At 35.5% G+C, this 18,483-nt stretch overlaps 1 protein-coding gene across 3 annotated transcripts in view; it reads left to right on the top strand.

Moving 5' to 3' along the window:
- The window catches only part of sr (zinc finger domain-containing protein striped), a 44,413-nt gene that overhangs the window by 14,337 nt on the left and 11,593 nt on the right, over window positions 1–18,483 (top strand). For 2 of the 3 annotated variants that reach the window (XM_089096510.1, XM_089096513.1), the window contains exons 2-3: window positions 3,383–3,532; window positions 9,247–12,383. In XM_089096510.1, the coding sequence (XP_088952636.1) occupies window positions 3,383–3,532; window positions 9,247–10,379 (1,283 nt within the window). In that variant the 3' untranslated portion in view covers window positions 10,380–12,383. Of the gene's footprint in view, window positions 1–3,382; window positions 3,533–9,246; window positions 12,384–18,483 lie in introns of those variants that run through there. The other variant, XR_016142399.1, reaches the window with a different exon arrangement.

Below are 18,483 nucleotides of genomic sequence, written 5' to 3'. Positions count from 1 at the left end.
AGCGTTTAGCTTTGGATTGCACCAGTGAACTTTATGCCATGTTGATGGTTAGATAGCAGCAGTGACTTGACATGCGCAAAAATCGCCGCAAAAATGCGCAAAAATGGTAATTATGTTACCAAGTACACGGATTTGCATGAAAAATTTCACAGAAATTGATAAACGGGTATATATATGCCAGTTTAAAATAACATGATTGGAGCAGTCTGATCAGTTGTTTGTTGATGGCTTTGATCAAACTAGGTCAAAATAGCTTTGGATTTTCTTTTGTCTATGCTTTTGCAGGTACTCTGCCTTGTGTATACCCCAGCTTTAGGGTTGCCACCCTTAGTCATTTATCATTATTTCTAGTGATTTTTTATGTTGCATAAAGAAAAAAAAATCGCTAAATCAGCACACAAATCACTGGATTATTGAAGAAAATCACTAAATCAACCAAAATATCACTAAAATCTAGTGATTTTTCACTGGGTGGCAACTATGACCCAGCTCGTATAATGGTGAGTACAGCTTCTGTGACTGAGAATATCTTCTGTAGCCTACCGATATATTTGATCCAAAATTATGTTTTAGTAAGGGATATTTCTGATCATTTTCCTGTTTACTCTAGCTACTCTTTTGATAATGACTATTAAGAGCCCTTGTCTTGTGGACCTAAAAATTTGGCCTTGGAAAGGAGGAATTCACTCTTCATAGGTCAAGATTCATGGACAGTTCTTGGGTAATTTTCAGATTGATTTGGATACTGTCACTTATTAAAGACTTCTATGAGTTTCATAACTAGGCTGTTAATTTGCTCTGCTTGGCCTCCTAATCGTAGATCTGAGAGGGTAATTTTCATAAATCACTGCATGACTCCTGGCTATCTTAAAAGTTTGAGGAGAAAAATAATCCCTCGAGGGCTTGTAGGTCTGCTAGCTTCCCTCCTCCTCTATGCCTATTGGCATTCAGTGATCGAAAATCTAGAGGAATACCTATAATTCTCTATGTCAAAAGCCCGAGTTCCAGTATTTCTTTATTTTTTTTCAGATTACGACAAGGATATTTGTAAAATTTGGTAGGTGATAATCTCTGTCCTTAGACCCTCTTTTCGGTCTCCTTCAGTTCCTTCATATCTGGTTGTCAATAGTAAACATATCGAGAGTGACCTGAATGGTCAGGAAGTATTTACTTTATGTTTTGTGAATATCAGTAAAATGACCTATTCTGCCCCTAATCCTTCTCCGTCGCTATCCGATTTCATGTGTTTTCTTGGGTCACCTTGTATAGAGTCAATGTTTTAGGAATCAGTGTCTGATATAGAAATTACTGGAATTGTTATTGAATTGAAGAATTCCTTCTTCTGGCCCTGATAATATTCTTATTAAGGTAATTAGGGTGGGTCACGAAATAGCCCTTCTAACTATCGACCAAAATCCCTGTTGTCTGTGTTTAGCAATACTTTTGGAAGATGCTTGATGCTAACTCTCCTGCCCTAAATGTTTCTAAGTCTAATTTTTTTTTCTCATGTATGTCAGGTTTGTCCTCAAATATCTGGAATTCATCTCTCCAAATGCTTTTTCTGAAATTCACCTGTCTGTTTGTTGCATGTCAAAAAACTGCCATGTCCGTTTCATAGGCATCCTTGTTGATTAAAGTTTATCTTTTAAGCACCATGTTGATTACAAATTAAGGTGTACAGGTGTACTTTTAATAGCTAAACCGGTACTGGGTATTGAAAAGCTTTATATTCTTTCTTTTGCATCCTACACTCTTTTTTTCCAGCTCCACAGTAATCTTCCAGCTTCTTCAGATTTACTTATCTTAATTGGCCGAACTAACAGTTCCTTAGCTATTAGAATGTTCAAATTCTGCATACTCCAACAGAGAAATTTAATTCCAATCCCTTATTTGCATGTTATATTATATGGAATACCCTACCTGATTTGGCTCAAGGATGCCAATCTTTTGGCATCCTCAAAAGACTTGCAAACATTTTTATTTTCAGCTTGATTTTTTGGCATTGGTTGCTGGTTTAGTTTATCTGAGTGATCGTACTAAATTTTGTAAACTATTGAAGTCCTTCCCCCATCCCCTCTCTCTCTCTCACTCTCCTCCCTTGCTCTTTTTTATTAGTGTTCATAAGTTAGTGCTTAGATAATATATGAACCCCCCCTCTTTTATAGGCCATGGAGCCTTTGTCGGGATCAGCCCATACTATTTATTTAAAGATTATTTTTGTTGGAAATAAATCTCATCTTAAGCCGTTCTCTTTTGCTTTTGATATGGCTTAGTTTTGCTTTTGATATGGCTTACAAAGCCAATCAGGAACGTGGACATAAGATTGAAGTTAAAATCTGACAGGAGGTGGTGAATTTTGCCAAAAAAAAGGTGATTTATTTTGTGTGGTTAAATGGAAGGTATGTTCAGCCCGCACTTTAGTCACACTTGTGGATAAAATCGAAATTACGCATGATTATAGCGTCAATAATAATCTAGGCTCCTAATCCGAGTTCTGAGTTGAACAGTGTCCAACTTTGAAACTTTAAATTTATGTCTGAAAAAGCAAAATGTATTTAAGAATGCTTTTATTTTGAAAAGATGGAAGCTTAGAATCCTGTTTTTCTTATCTGTATGATGAATATGAAAAAGACACAACGAAAAGCATTATTAGACAATACTTGTTTTTGACGCATTTTGAAAACACTTTGCTGTGGTTAATGATACCAGAACTCTATGCCTTGAATATTTGGTCTGTGCAATCAGTGTTGTTAGACATTTGCACGTTTCTGGAGATGGTTGTAAATTGAATTTTACAAATCAGTGCATTTTTCTAAGAAACTTATTTTATTGCGCTTTCGGCTCTTTTTTGCCCAAAAATAGCTTATTCAGAACATTTTCCCATTTATGGCCATACAGCCTTATGCCAAACATCTGACAACACAGAATACAATGCGGTACTTTTCTTTTTGCGTCATCGAAAGGCTTTTATTTTTCTCTTATTCTGATTATCATATAGTAACATTAACAAATTATGAACCATATCCTTTTATTTAATATGCAGTTAAACTTGAATATAAAGTTATATTTTCGTCTTAGATATTCTTTTGCTCGATGGGAATTAACATATAGGCATGAAAAGTCGTGTAGCCAAAGGGACTAGGCTGTAATATTTACACAATGATAAAACACATTTCTCCGTAACTCCCATATCGAAACCTCGAGGTGTTATTTGATTTTTTTTTTTTGTTCGTAAATTTTAAGTAGTTGTTTCTTTCAAAAGACACTACTCAAGTTGCAACCTTTGCTGTCACTCTTTTACTGTTTCTTTTTATCAACATTATCTTTGTATTTTCATTAATTAATGCTGATTAACATTAGTTTTATCAAAAGTGTTTTATAGGTACTCTAGAAGAGGCTTTAAGCTTCAGCGAGAATCTCCAGCATGCCATTGAAGATATTTCCGACGAATCAAATCCACCCAGCACCCGATGTAGCTCAGTAGCTTCAGTTGAAGAAAGCAAACTCACATTAGATGATAGTCAATCTAGAAGTAAGTACCATTATTTTGCACCTCTCCAACGGTGACGGTTTCTTTCGGAACAACTGAAGCCCCCCTCCTTCTCTCTACTCCCCAGTAGTCTATCTCTGGATAGACTACTCATGATTGGACCACCCCCATGGCCCCCCGAAAAAACGAGTTGAATATCCTTTGAAGAAGGAACTTGACTGCGCCCGTGGGTATAAAGGAGAGGGTTTAAATTTCTGTAAGAAGCATCCAATAACATAGAAACAAATTTGGAGAATATGTTTTATAATGAATACAAATTATAAATTATATTCCTATCAATAAAGTTAGTTCAAAATGGTTGAATTCCTTCCCTTTGACAGTGACGTTTAATGAGGGGATTGCAGAGGGGCCTTTGTCCCTTATATTTTCAAAAAATACGTTTTTGGGGGATATTTCCACTGAAAATATTTCTTTGGCAGTCTCATTGGAAAATTTCAAAATACGAAAAAATCCTCCCCCCCCATAAATGTATGGAAAATGTACCCCCCCCCTAGATTTTCGTGAATTGACGCCACTACCTCCTCACCAGTCTCTGCATAGAAAGATTTACTAGAAAAATATAAATCTACTACTGAAATTTCGCTCAAAATTTCCTTTGCTCTAATATCTTTTTGAAATTTTTGGTCATCAATCGAAACGGATCGAAAAAAGAAGTATTTGATCTTTGTGCAATTCTAGCGTAAACATACCGCTTTAGGATTTTACCGAATATGGCAGAATCGATAGTGTGCAATTTTTTTAGATGAAATTGTACATCAATGGATAAAGCTAAAGCTGCTTCAGAACAATCCTTATCATACCCTAACATGCATTATCCTATTAAACGAGTAAAAATTGTATATGTGTCTTATTTATTTTATCAGTTGTTTTTATCAAAAACGGCAATATTCATTTTTCTGGAAATTTCGCATTAAACCATTTTTTTTTTGTGTTAAAAAACGATCTAGATAGGTCATTAATTTGGTTTGCATAAATAGTCTGCTGACTGAAATTAGAGACCCCGAGGTTGAAAGTCTTGGGCATTAGTGGAAAAAGTATCAAAACGTAATTTGTTTGTCGAAAAATCAGTTGTTTCCGAACTTAGAGGCAAAGACCTTCCGGTTTGATAGCTGTGATGAGAGGCTTGGATTCTTAATTGTTTCGCATTTACTAATTTGTATACAATGGGACCTAGCTTCCCTTAGTAGTTATTGTTCAATTGATCAGATTCACCATCTAGATAATTGTTTGCTTTCCGCTGGAAAAAAAATATAGATAGGTTACGACTTTGGGAAAATTCGTTTAGGGGCTTAATTAACTTTAGAAAACATTTTGCTTAAAAATGACGTCACAAACACTCAGACGTTCAATGCTTTAAAGGTTTTACTTTGTACAGCAAATCAATTTCAGTTTTTTGGCGAAAGAGATTAAAAAAACTATCTTTCTTTTCACCTAGCGAAGTTCGGTCCCCTGTTTCTGTGATTAAGTCCTGCAACTTTAGAAATCGCTACAGAAAATATTTTGATAAAGTCGAATACTCTTAGAGATATGTTCGCATACGCATAGGTACAAATAATTCTAGCCCTTTGAGGAGAGATTAATGCGACATTAATAGGGGTAGGGCCAATACAAGAAGACAGTGTATAATCAGCCACAATTTTCATGGAGAGTGGTCCTTCTGGCAAATATCACCCGAATCCCCCTTTTCTTCTGCATGATTATAGAAAAGCGTGTGACATTGCCATCATCAATTTCCCTTTTAAATAAAAAAAAATTGAAATAAAACTTTCAACTCAAGACTATGTTAGACGAGGGCCTGCCAACTTTCCAAAATGGTAAGTGTCAGGGAGGGTGCTACCTTTCGGTATTCTACACGTTTTGGAGGGGTTCTAATCGTAGCACAAGGAGGTACAGCATCAGATAAGTGTGCCTAATTGCAGTACAGAATTTGCAACTCCGCTGAAATAGCGGAGTTTTGTTTTGCAGAATACGCTAGGCATTAACGCCTTTTTGAGACACGAATAGTATATTACTATGACAAGACCTAAAAGGGCTTGAGTGACCCTTCAATAAAAATTCTAACGTTTTTTTTACACTAGTAAGCACAAAAGACGTATCTCAGAGTTCTGCCTTCGTAGAGTTCGGTCATCTCTAAGTGAGAATATTTTAGTAAAAAAGTCTAATTTAATTGTAATTTTTATCTTTTTAATAAAAATAAAAAATACATGCTTGCAATATAGTTTGAAAGATATGAACATTATTTATCTAAGTATTTGAAAATTGACAATGTAACTCAGAATTTAAGCACAGTCAGACAAAAATATGTAGACACAGACATGTTTTAAAGTTTTGTCGTTTCTGCAGAGATTTGGTGATATTAATAAGCTCAGTAGGCCTATCTTTTCTAGATGTATCTTTATATTTTTAACACTTTTAGTCATTTCCAAGGAAATATATTGCTTTTCTACAAACAATCACGTGAATAAATAAAAAGCTGAAATAGGAAAAATAATGTAAATACGCTTTTTACGTTAGTCACAGCAATGCAAATTTCCCCTTAGTCACATGTAAGCTATTGATATATGTTATGGCAATATAAATTTTATGATTCTTTAAAATTTAACGACTCTAGGTCCAAATGTCTATGCATGTTTCAAACTTTGTTTTTTATAAGACATTAAAACACTACAAGGTATACTTTAATTCAGCTGATTTTGTATAATGTTGATACTGCTTGAATACTTTATTAGCTTTTGGCAATTGTTCCTTGCAACTGGGCAATCACCTTAGGGTGCACCCTTATTTTAGCACAAGTTTTCCACAATACCAATAATAAGAAGTTAAGATACTCTAAACGAACAGTTAGGTGTCCTAAAAAGCACTAAGATAACCATCTATCTTATTATATTTTCTGTCTTTCGGGAGAATTTTTCCTTTCCTTGACTTTTACATTCTTTAAATCACTATGCCTAGGTCATGTTAAAATCACACCTTTTGATCAGAGGCATAATTTGCTACGGGACAGGGGGCAGCTGCTCCCCAGACCCTAGTTTGCTCCTCCTGCTCTTGAAATTAAATTTCTTCAAAAATTATGTAAAAACTAAAATAGCCTGCATAATTTAACCATCCACAGATACGGGTTGATTTTCTTTTGTATATATTTGCCTTCATTGTACTATATTGGCTCATGTTTTAGTTTTCACTGTCATTTTCACATAAATTTGGGAACTTGGCTCCAAGGATTTCCCCCTCCCCCCAGGATTTTGACGAAATTACGCCACTAATTCCAATAAGAAAGCCAAGATTCATGAATTTCTGTGATTTTTTGTTATTATTATTATGATTTCGACGCCAAACTTGTGCAACAAAGGCAGAAAACTAAAATGTCTAGAATTTCGTTCGAAAAGCCTATATCAATGCTGATTTGTTCCCAACTACTTTCTATGAATACTGTATCATTATTTTATTTTGTCATATTCGTCATACAGATAGGAAAATGGTTGTTCCCAGCTTTTTATATTTTTAATTTAAAAAGACCATACCAACCTTAGGCTATGTCTTTACTCAAATTGGCCAAGCATCGAAATTGTGATTGAAAGCTTTTATTCATCTTCGTCATATAGTTTTTATTTACAAATGTGACCAAAGTGTTGCTGAGGCATAATTCCTTAGCAACCCTCTTGTGGCCAAAATTGTTGCTTGGCGGCACCAAATATCAGTAAATGCTACCTTCGTTTGGTATGCTCTGTTCAGTTCATTGAGAAGAGCATATGTCAATCTCCTTTCAAATTAACCCTCTCCCAACATTTTATCCACACTTATTCGTAACGATCGCCCTTGAAAAAAAAACAGAAGACACAAGTATTTCACATGCAAAAAAAGGGACTTTCCCTGTCGGCGGTTAATTCTGCCGTGTTGCGTTTTCGACCAAACTATTCCAATAATAATTACCTTTCCTGGATCAGAGTCAAATGGCAACTTTTTTTCACTAGACAGTTGTTTTTTTTTTTTTTTTTTTTATTTTTTTTTTTTTTTTTTGTTTTTTTTAACGAGTAGTTAAACTTTTGGTTACTATGGGCCGTGGTTCGTTCCTAACTAGATTACAGCTATCGCTGAATAATCAGAAAAACACCTCCAAAGGCTGTTATTCAGTTTTGATAGAAGCAGGTCTCATATTTAAAAAAGAAAAAATGGATGAAAAATCATGAAAAATCAGTTCAAAACACATGGCATTAAACAGCTTTGGAGGTGTAGCTTTCTGTTGAAAGTGTAGCCTAGTTGTCTTTGAGAGTCAACAGATGGTTAACAAATTTACCTCCCACAGTTTAAAAAAAGATTTAAAGAATATTTCTTGGAAAACTAGTTGTTTAGTTTTTTGGGGGGAGGGGGTGTGAGTGGGTTATAGGGCTGAAGGGAGGAGTGGGTTGAAGGGGTGGGGTGGATGGAGTTGTATTTGGATGTTGGCTGTTTCCCTAGGGGTGTTTGGGAGGTGTTTTTATTTTTTATTATTATTGTTATAATTAGTCTACGATGTTTCTAGGAATAAATATGTAGTTTTTTTTTCTTTTTTCTTTTTTTCTTTTTTTTTAAATTTAGGATGCCTTTAGGAATGTTTATGTAGTTAATCGCTAAGCGTTAGCAAAATTTAAATTGTTTCCTACCTTAGTGATTTATATCTATAATAGTTTATATTTTTGTTTATTATGTTAATAAAATTCAAATGTCAATGGCTCTGACGAAAATCTGGCACTGCCTTAAAAACTTCGTAATTTTGAACCAACGATAAGAAATAAAATCGTGTATAATTGCAGTCTTCAGGTTTGAACATATATAAGATTAGTCCAGGGGGGGGGGGCGTGTTGTTATTTTGTATCCTTGGTATTTTCAGCTTACTAGAAATACGATGCTAGACTTTAAGTTAGTTAATGCCAAAAGATACTAAATTACGGAACTTCAAACTTAATTCATGGAACCTAAGCCTTGAAATTGTGGAGTGTCTACAATCTTAATTCAATGTCGGCTGGGACATGCGTAAACTAAGGCCAATGTCATATTATTCCGCAAGTTCTACTTCTAATGCGACATAGCAGAAAGAAACTATTGTATATGCTATCGTACGATGCTAGAAATACGATGCTAGACTTTAAGTTAGTTAATGCCAAAAGATGCTAAATTACGGAACTTCAAACTTATTTCATGGAACCTAAGCCTTAAAATTGTGGAGTGTCTAAAATCTTAATTCAATGTCGGGTGGGACATGCGTAAACTAAGGTCAATGTCATATTATTCCGCAAGTTCTACTTCTAATGCGACACAGCAGAAAGAAAATATTGTATATGCTATCATCGTGCTCAAAATGTAGGGTTTATATGTACTTCTAATTATTTGTAAATTTATATGTTTATAATATGTTTAATTTATATGTTTAATTAATTATAAATGTATATGTACTTCTTAATAATATGTACTTCTAAATAATAATTTGATGTAGATCAAAAGCATAGAAACCTGATTATTTCGACTGACAGTCGAATATAGCAATTTCACTGCATCTGTTAAACATATTTAATTAGAAACGGCTCTATTTCTTGTACTTTAATAACTCTTTAATCAAACTTTTGCTGAGCTGTACTGGAATAAATGAATATTGTTCTTAATATACGTGATTATATGTTTTATGGCTTTTATCATTTCTAACTATTTTTCTTGTTTTATAGGTGAGCCTTCAGCATCTTTAGAAAACCCCGGATCTTATGATGACTTGCCTGACACGTACCAAATGCTATTGGCATACAAAGGCTCCTTCAACCCGGCTCCCACAGCACAGGTGCTTACTCCTACCACTGCCAATTCTAGTCAAGTTGGAGATTTGCTTTCGCCAACCTCTTCCATTGCTACATGGTTACTCTCCGGTGATAGAAACTTTGTTTCGTCGTCTATGCTGTCCATAATTAATCAGTTTCCCCAACCAGGGCCAATACCTCAAGCTTCAGCACTGCCAGAGATGCAAATGCATAACCAGGAAGTAGCTCTGCCTTCTACTTCAAATCATGTTTATACAGCAATGGATCAAATTGTGTATCATCCCCCTCCGCAAGCTTCATTTGTTCAAAACCAGAGTAATTTAACACCTTCGTATACCCAAGAAGTAGTCAACCAAGAAAGGTTTTTGTGGAATTCTTTCAATCCCACAGGCGAATGTTCAGCCGAAGTTCACGCAAGCAGTTCAAGTTCCCCGTGCACTACGTCACAATCCCCCTCATCTTTTTCTCCGTCATTGAAACTGAAGACAGAATTTTCATCAGAGAGCTTTGAAATTCAGCCAGTTAGATTAGCTGAATTTTCACCCTCCACCAGCAAAGGTCATGAGATTTTGACCCAAGTATATCAGCAACAGCCCGTAAAATTGGTACCTGTAAAGTCACGTAAATATCCATTACGACCTAGTAAGACACCGCCTCATGAAAGGCCTTATGCTTGTCCAATTGAAGGTTGTGACAGGCGTTTCTCTAGAAGTGACGAATTGACAAGACACATCCGAATACACACAGGCCATAGACCATTTCAATGTCGTATTTGTATGAGAGGCTTTTCTAGGTCAGATCATCTCACAACCCATGTAAGAACTCATACAGGAGAAAAACCCTTTTCTTGTGATCTATGCGGGAGGAAGTTTGCACGTTCCGATGAGAAAAAACGTCATGCTAAAGTGCATTTAAAACAAAAGGTGAAAAAGGAGCCAAAATCCACGGAAGGTGCAACTTCTTTACCCTCGGGATCTTCTATGTCCATTGTACAGCCGGCTGTGACGATCAGCTCATTACAGCCGTCATCAAGCCCACAGACGTAAAAATGCAAATTGTACAGCATACTGTCATTACGCATACTTTGATTTATCTCAAAACTTTCCCTTCATTTGTTGTTCTTTTTTACGTCATTATTGATAGTGATCTCACTTCCAAGTCGTGTAAATTTAAACATCCAGAACATTTGTTGCATGTGACCGCCTGGATTATTGCCCACTTGGAACAATCTCTAAGTTACGTCATTTTTTTTAATTGTGATTGGTTAAATCTACGTAATGTGTATGAGTAGCGTTTGGCTCTTGATGATTTTAATCCTTCCTGTCTTGCGTCTTTTGATAGAGTGGAATTTAAATCATTTTATTTTTTTGTGATTATGGCACCTAGTTACCTGCAATGTCGCCAATAGAGTGATAAGATCTAGATAGTATATAGGCGTTAAGGAAAAAAAGTGAAGTGCAACTTTCGTTCTCATGTTGTACTTCGTCGAAAGCGACCCCTATACCAACAGCATTGTTGCCAATAGCTCATATCACTGGTAATTTTTATTCTACCCTCTGAGTTTTCAATTAAAAGGTATTCTCATATATTAGTGAAACCAAACATGGTTGGATTTTACTGAATTTTTAACCCAATTATACCCCCAGTGCAGTATATCTCGGCTGTAAAGCAAGGACAGACCAAGCGATAATACCAAAGCTTTTTCTTTAGATCCAAAATTATTTTAGTCATTTTGACTCAACATAGACGCTACTAAGTATTGTGGGATTGATTTAAAAATGACACAGGGATTCTAAATGCGCACGAAAGAGTAGATTCACGTGAATATAAGCCCAATATGCCCCCGTACGCCCAATACAGACACCGGTAAGCTCAATACACTTCAGTACGGCCCCAATACAGAGGCCGGATGGGATTGAAGTCAAATAATTCAAGCGCTTGTGTGGGGAGTTTCCTATTTTGTAGGATGTTTGTGACCCTTATTACTACTACCATTAAGGTGGGGCTTAGAGCTTGAGCTAATGGATTGATAGGCTATTATTGGTAATGCTTTACAAGTATAGGGGTCGCTTATCTCTGGTTGTGATAAATTTCTACTAATTATACTGTTAATCTTGATTGTGAATTTTTTTTTATATTTAGATATATAGCCACTGTTCATATTTCTAAAGGAAATACATTTGTATTTTATTAATTGCATAATAACAAACTCCCCAATGATTACGAAGTTTAAATCAATTACTGAAAGTTTCGATGATGATTTTAGAGAAAGTGACATTACCGTCATTTTAAATATCGTGAAACAAGCTATATCTCTATATTTATTTTAGTCTTTAAAAAACAGCTTATGGATATTATGGATATTATAGTACTTTTTTTAAAAGTCCGAATTCAGATTTTGCAATCAATGTGTGTAGTATTATGTCAAAGGAACGCCAAAAGGAATGCAAATTTCTTTAAGCACGCAGTAAATTGGTAAGCACACAGTTCACTCTGAATCCGAGAAAGAGGGAACCTCGAGGAAAGATTATTTGAAAAACAACCTTTTTGTGGTAGACATTCATTCGGAACTGTCTCCTTAAGGGGTTATCATAAAAAATGCAGTCTATTGACTCCTAGAAGCAACGTTTCTGCAGATCCTTAAAATTTAGTGTAAAATTTATTCTATCTTGAACCGAATTTACGTTACAGAGATGAAAAAACAGACAAAAATCACAATGTATTTTACTTTAATTTTATATCTGATGAGGGTAGGACTAGGGTCCATCCTGGTGATATAACAAACCTTTTTTTTATTCCCTTACGATGCACCTTTTATCAGTTTTGACAAATATCCCTCCAGAAAAAATAAGCATGCGCGCCTACTTCACTTACCTTATTGATGTCTGTCCTTTTGCCTTCCATTTTCCTACAGTCACTCTCAGAAGATAGAAGTATCAGAATCAGGTTATTTTTTGTAGCTAACTAAAATTTATCAGAATAACATAGCCCTTTTTATTTTTGAAAATACATATTTAGAAAGTTGAATTTTAGATATTGCGCAAACTGTTCGGAAAATAATTATTTGCTAGAAACCTTATATATATATATATATATATATATATATATATATATATATATATATATATATATATATATATATACATATATATATATATATATATATATATATATATATATATATATATATATATATATATATATATATATATATATATATATATATATATATATATATATATATATATATATATATATATATATATATATATATTATATTTAATTTATTTTTAATTATATATGATTCGATATGATATATATATATATATATATATATATATATATATATATATATATATATATATATATATATATATATATATATATACTTTGTTGTGTTAATGAGCTTTTGCGTCAGTGCATTAAAAGGAGAATATTTTATTTATCACGTAATATAAACTTCGAATCAAGTGTTGGGCCTATATTTTTAAGTGGATAACTGTGCTGTGCTTTGAATATTAGACATGGGTATTCGATGGCAGTTCTTAAATATGACTTATTCACCTAAAGTATAAACCTTCCGTGATGGATCGAAGTAGCGTTTTCAAACTCAACACAAATTTTGTCGATAAGGGCGTATTTTACGCCGACTTATGAAGTAGGAATCCTTCCGAGATTAACTTACCGTATGTTTTAAATTTTTGTTTTACACTGACTCATTTGAAGTTGAGAGATTGGCTAAATAAAGCAAGACAATTTTCAATGCTGGATTAATCGGAACGTACCAGGACAAATTCGAAACACATCGTAGTTTATCGAGACACTCGCTATAGAGGCATCAGATCATCAAATTTCAATTAATGTGCTGCTAAACGGCTTTGTCAAGGATATTTTCTTCTTTTCGTGCATTCATTGATTAACAACGCTTCTTGACTACAGGACTTTCTGCTTCTTGTATTAATACATTATAATTTTCTTATATTTTAAATCAAATTTTACATTTTAATGTATTACAAATTTTAAATATGTTGCATTTCTCTGTGAAAAGGCTAGATTATCGTTTTCGCTGTAAGTTAAAATTTTGGCAGGAAACATTAGGTCTGACCAGCTCTTTACTTGGCGATTGGCGCAAGTTGAGACGTATATGGCAGAGTCTAAACATACCTAATGATGAAATGAAATAATGGACAGATCCTCTACAAACGATGTGTAAGAATAGATGGCAAAAGTCTGTAATTGCCTAATTTTATTATTTCAGGAAGATACTGTCCGATTGCAATTTAGTTCTTCATATTAATTAATTTAAAACAAATATTTTCACAGATTTTTCCTAAATGGTATCCAATTTCGAGGTTATTATGAGATCGCTGCCGTGGTATTTTTGTTGATTCAATATAAGGTGTGTTTCCGCTGTCCTTTTAAAAAATCTTAGCAGTAATTTTACCCAAAAATTTTTTTTCTTGAGGCTAACAAAATCATGACTAACAGCAGTTAGTGAAATTCTCTAACAATTCGAAAACTATATGGGAAAAAAAGCTCGATAGATTTTGAGCGCAAAATTCAAAATTTAAATAAAAATTAATGTTACGAATTCGATAAAAATCTTTCTTTATATTTGAATTATTATATTTGATTTATATTTGGTTTCCTATCTAGGCTTCTCGCCCAATGAACACTTTTTTGCGAAATGTTTTTCAAATTTTTTTTTAGTTTACATTTCTGCTCCCAGGAGTTAACAGAAAATTGTTAGTAACAATTGGGACTGTAAAAACGGTTATTTGATATTTGAGTTATGGTCCTTCGTTTGAATCTTGTGATAAAGTCAGATAGCTGTGACCGGTGTTATTTTTCCAGTTTATTTTTTCTATTTCTAAGTGTTATCTAACCATTTTACATAATAAAGCTTGGCCTTTTCAAAATGTGTTTCTTTTTATAAAGGTTTTATGTCAGCTTTGAATTGAAAAAACAAAAAAATTTATGGTTGAGGTAGTATATTATGGAGAGGTAGAGAGGAAGAAGTATTGAGAGATTAGAGAGGTGGATGCAGAGTGCTATGGCAGAGGCATGCACACAGGGATTCTTTACAGAGGGGAGTTTGGAAGAAAACGCCAAAAAAGGGGAATGAAAATTTATGTAATAACAGAAAGGCCGTAAAGACCTTCAGCGCTTCTTGTTTCATACAATACATGTTATATGAACAAAAAAGTGAGAGATTAAAACCCCGAAACCGTCTTGGTTGTGGTGGCACCTTTTTGGTGCCAGGGTCAAGCCTCCTGGGATGTAAATCAAGGAGAGAAGCTTCTTAATTTCGGAGCCCCAAAAATTTGATCATGTCTAAAAACATACATGCCAATTACTGATTTGGGCGATCAATAATATCAATAAAGTAATGCAGATGACGTGATGGTACCCTTATGTAGAGTACCAGTGGGATCAGGAAGACCGCCAACCCGGGTATCGAAGGTACAATTAAGTATTGCCCTTCTTGTACCTATGATCAGAGAGTAGGCTATTCTAAATTCTCCTGTATTTTTTTTTCCTTTTGACGCATTCTGCAAGAAAACAGAATTTCTTTTTTTTATGATTTCAATAGTGCCAGGTGGTTTGAAAATGTCAGGCCTGATACGCCAATATTCAATTTTTTAAGTAGGATTCTGCAATTTTTATCACGCTACCTCAAGAATGAAGGGGCTTATTTGTTTAAGTGTAAATATGTAAAGCGTAAAATTTGCAGTTAAAATTTTTTTAAAGGTAATCGGTAAAAAAATACTTGCAATCACGAACCTGCTACATTTGTTGCGCTCTTGATTGCTTTCAGGAAATCAATTTTGGTTTCATAGGCAGCGCGCTAGCGCTGCCTAAGTAAAGAATGATGTGGGCACAATGTGTTTTTGGTTTCTCCATACCCTGGGACTTCGTATCGAAGGAGTTGTCGTAGAAACTTCGAAAAGGACTCATTCGATTGGAAATGGGAGTGGCTAGTGTCCCTTTTATTATTCGAAAGTGATTGGAAGGTAACTAGCCCCCCCCCCACGCCCATCATTCCCCCCAACGCATCCAATCAAAATTTTGAGATAGCCATTTTGTTCAGCGTAGTTTATTTCCAGATACAAAATATGTTTTGAAGAGGACACTCCCCCAAAACCCCCAGGGCAAGGGTTTTAAGTTATGCCCTGGGGGTAAATAAGGTTTTTATATAAGGCGTTGTCGTAGAAACTTCAAAACAGGCTCATTCGATTGGAAATTCAAAGGGCTAGTGCCCTTTTTAATAGTCGAAAGTGATTGGGGGCAACTAGCCCCCCCTCCCCACGCCCATCATTCCCCCAAACACATCCAATCAAAATTTTGAGATAGCCATTTTGTTCAGCGTAGTTGTTTTCCAGATAGAAAATATGTTTTTGAGGAGGATACTCCATCACAACCCTCAGGGCAAGGGTTTTAAGTTATGGTCTGGGTGCATATAAGGTTTTTATAGAAGGCATTGTCGTAGAAACAGGCTCATTCAATTGGAAATTCAAAGGGCTAGTACACTTTTTAATAGTCAAAAGTGATTGGAGGGCAACTAGCCCCCCCCCCAACGCCCATCATTCCCCCAAACACTTCCAATCAAAATTTTGAGATAGCCATTTTATTCAATGTAGTTTTAAGTTCTGTAAATTCGGTCTTTGAGGATGACAACCTCCTCACAGCCCTCAGGACAAGGGTTGTTAATTATGCCCTGGGGGCTTATTAAGTCTTTACAGAACGCGTTGTCGTAAAAAATTCAAAAAGGGCTCATTTGATTATAAATTGAAATGGCTAGTGCCCTTTTTAATAGTCGAAAGTACTTGGAAGGCAACTAATACCCCTTACACGCCCACCATTTCCCCAAACACATCCAATCAAAATTTTGAGATAGCCATTTTTTTCCACGCAGCTAAAGTTCCGGAAATCATACCTTTGAGCAGGACACTGCCCCTAAAATCTTCAGAGCAAGGGTTATTAGTTATGCCCTAGGGGCATATAAGTTTTCATTAAAATCTTTTTCGTAGAAACTTGAAAAAGGGCTTATTCAATTGAACATCCAAAGAGTTAGTCCCCTTTTTAATAGTCGAAAGTGATTTGAGGTCAACTAGCCCCCCTCTCTCGCTCACTAGTTCCTCAAACACATCCAATGAAAATTTTGAGATAGCCATTTTATTCAGCGTAGTTGTTTTCCAGATAGAAAATATGTTTTTGAGGAGGACACTCCATCAAAACCCTCAGGACAAGGGTTTTAAGTTATTGCCTGGGGGCATATAAGGTTTTTATAGAAGGCGTTGTCGTAGAAACTTCAAAACAGGCTCATTCGATTGGAAATTCAAAGGGCTGGTACCTTTTTAATAGTCGAAAGTGATTGGAGGGCAACTAGCCCCCCCCCTCCACGCCCATCTTTCCCCCAAACACATCCAAACAAAATTTTAAGATAGCCATTTTGTTCAACGTAGTTTTAAGTTCTGCACATTAGGTCTTTGAGGATGACCGCCCCCTCACAGCCCTCAGGACAAGGATTGTAAGTTATGCCCTGGGGGCATACAAAGTTTTATAGAAAGCGTTGTCGTAGAAACTTCAAAAAGGGCTCATTTGATTAGAAATTGAAATGGCTTGTGCCCTTTTAACAGTCAAAAGTAATTGGAAGGCAACTAAAACCCCATCCATGCCCACCATTTCCCCAAACACATCCAATCAAGATTTTGAAATAGCCACTTTGTTCCATGCAGTTAAAGTTCAGGAATTATACCTTTGAGCAGGAAACTCCCCCCACAGTCTTCAGGGCAAGGGTTATAAGTTATGCCCTTGGGGCATATAAGTTTTTACTGAAATTTTTGCCGTAGAAACTTGAAAAAGGGCTTTTTCGATTGGAAATTCAAACGTCTAGTGTCCTTTTTAATAGTCAAAAGTGATTTGAGGGCAACTAGCCCCCCTCTCTCCCCCACCTTTTCCCCACACACATCCAATCAAAATTTTTAGATAGCCATTTTATTCAGTGCTTTGGATTTCCAGATAGAAATTATTTTTTTGAGGAGGACACTGCCCCACAGCCCTCAGGGCAAGGGTTGTAAGTTATGCCCTGGGGGCATAAGGCTTTTACTGAACGCGTCGTCGTAGAAACTTCAAAAATGACTCATTCGATTGGAAATTGAAATGGCTAGTGCCTTTTTTAATAGTCGAACGTGATTGGAAGGCAACAAACACCCCTTCCGCGCCCACCATTTCCCCAAACATATCCGATCAAAATTTCTTGATAGTCATTTTGTCCCACGAAGTTTAAAGTTCAGTAAATTATACCTTTGAGCAGGACGTTCTCCCCATAGTCTTCAGGGCAAGGGTTATAAGTTATGCCCTGGGGGCATATAAGGTTTTTATCGAAATGGGCAACTAACCCCCCTCTCACGCTCACCATTTCCCCAAACACATCCAATCAAAATTTTTAGATATCCATTTTGTTCAACGTAGTCAAAAGTTCTGGAAATTAGGTCTTTTAAGAAAAAAACCCCATCAGAACCTATAGTACAAGGTTTGCAGGTTGTGCCCTGGGGGCATGTAAGACTTATGTAGAAAGTTGTAGAGATTTCAAAAGGGATTCATATTATTGAAAGTTGAAATCACCCTTTTTAATGGTCAAAAGTGAATTGAGAGTAATTAACCCCCCTCTTACGCCCATCATTTCCCAAAACACATTTAATCAAAGTTTAGAGATAGCCATTTTGTGCAACGTAGTTGAAAATTCTGGATATTATGTATTTAAGGATGACAAACCCCCGAGAGTCCCCAGGACAAAGGTTGTAAGTTATGCCCAGGGGGCATATAAGGTTTTGAATGATAGAGTTGTCTTACAAACTTCAAAAGGGGCTCATTCAATTGGAAATTGAGAGGGATAGTGCCCTTTTTAATAGTTGAAAGTGATTGGACGGTAACTAACCCCTCTCTCACGCAAACCATTTCCCCAAACACGTCCAATCCAAATTTTCAGATAGCCATTTTGTTCAACGTAGAACAAAGTTCTGGAAATTAGATCTTTGAGGATAACAACCCCCCCCCCCCTCCCACCCAGCCCTCAGGGTGAGGGTTGTAAGTTATCCCCTGGGGGCATATAAGGTTTGTATTGAAAGCGTTGTCGTAGAAACTTCA

Source organism: Artemia sp. Qi Xiang Cuo, chromosome 1 (genome assembly GCF_049724085.1).
Source record: "Artemia sp. Qi Xiang Cuo chromosome 1, ASM4972408v1, whole genome shotgun sequence".
Lineage (NCBI taxonomy): Eukaryota > Metazoa > Arthropoda > Branchiopoda > Anostraca > Artemiidae > Artemia > Artemia sp. Qi Xiang Cuo.
The sequence above is the reverse complement of the archived record's forward strand: the minus strand, read 5'-3'. Positions and strand labels throughout refer to the sequence as shown.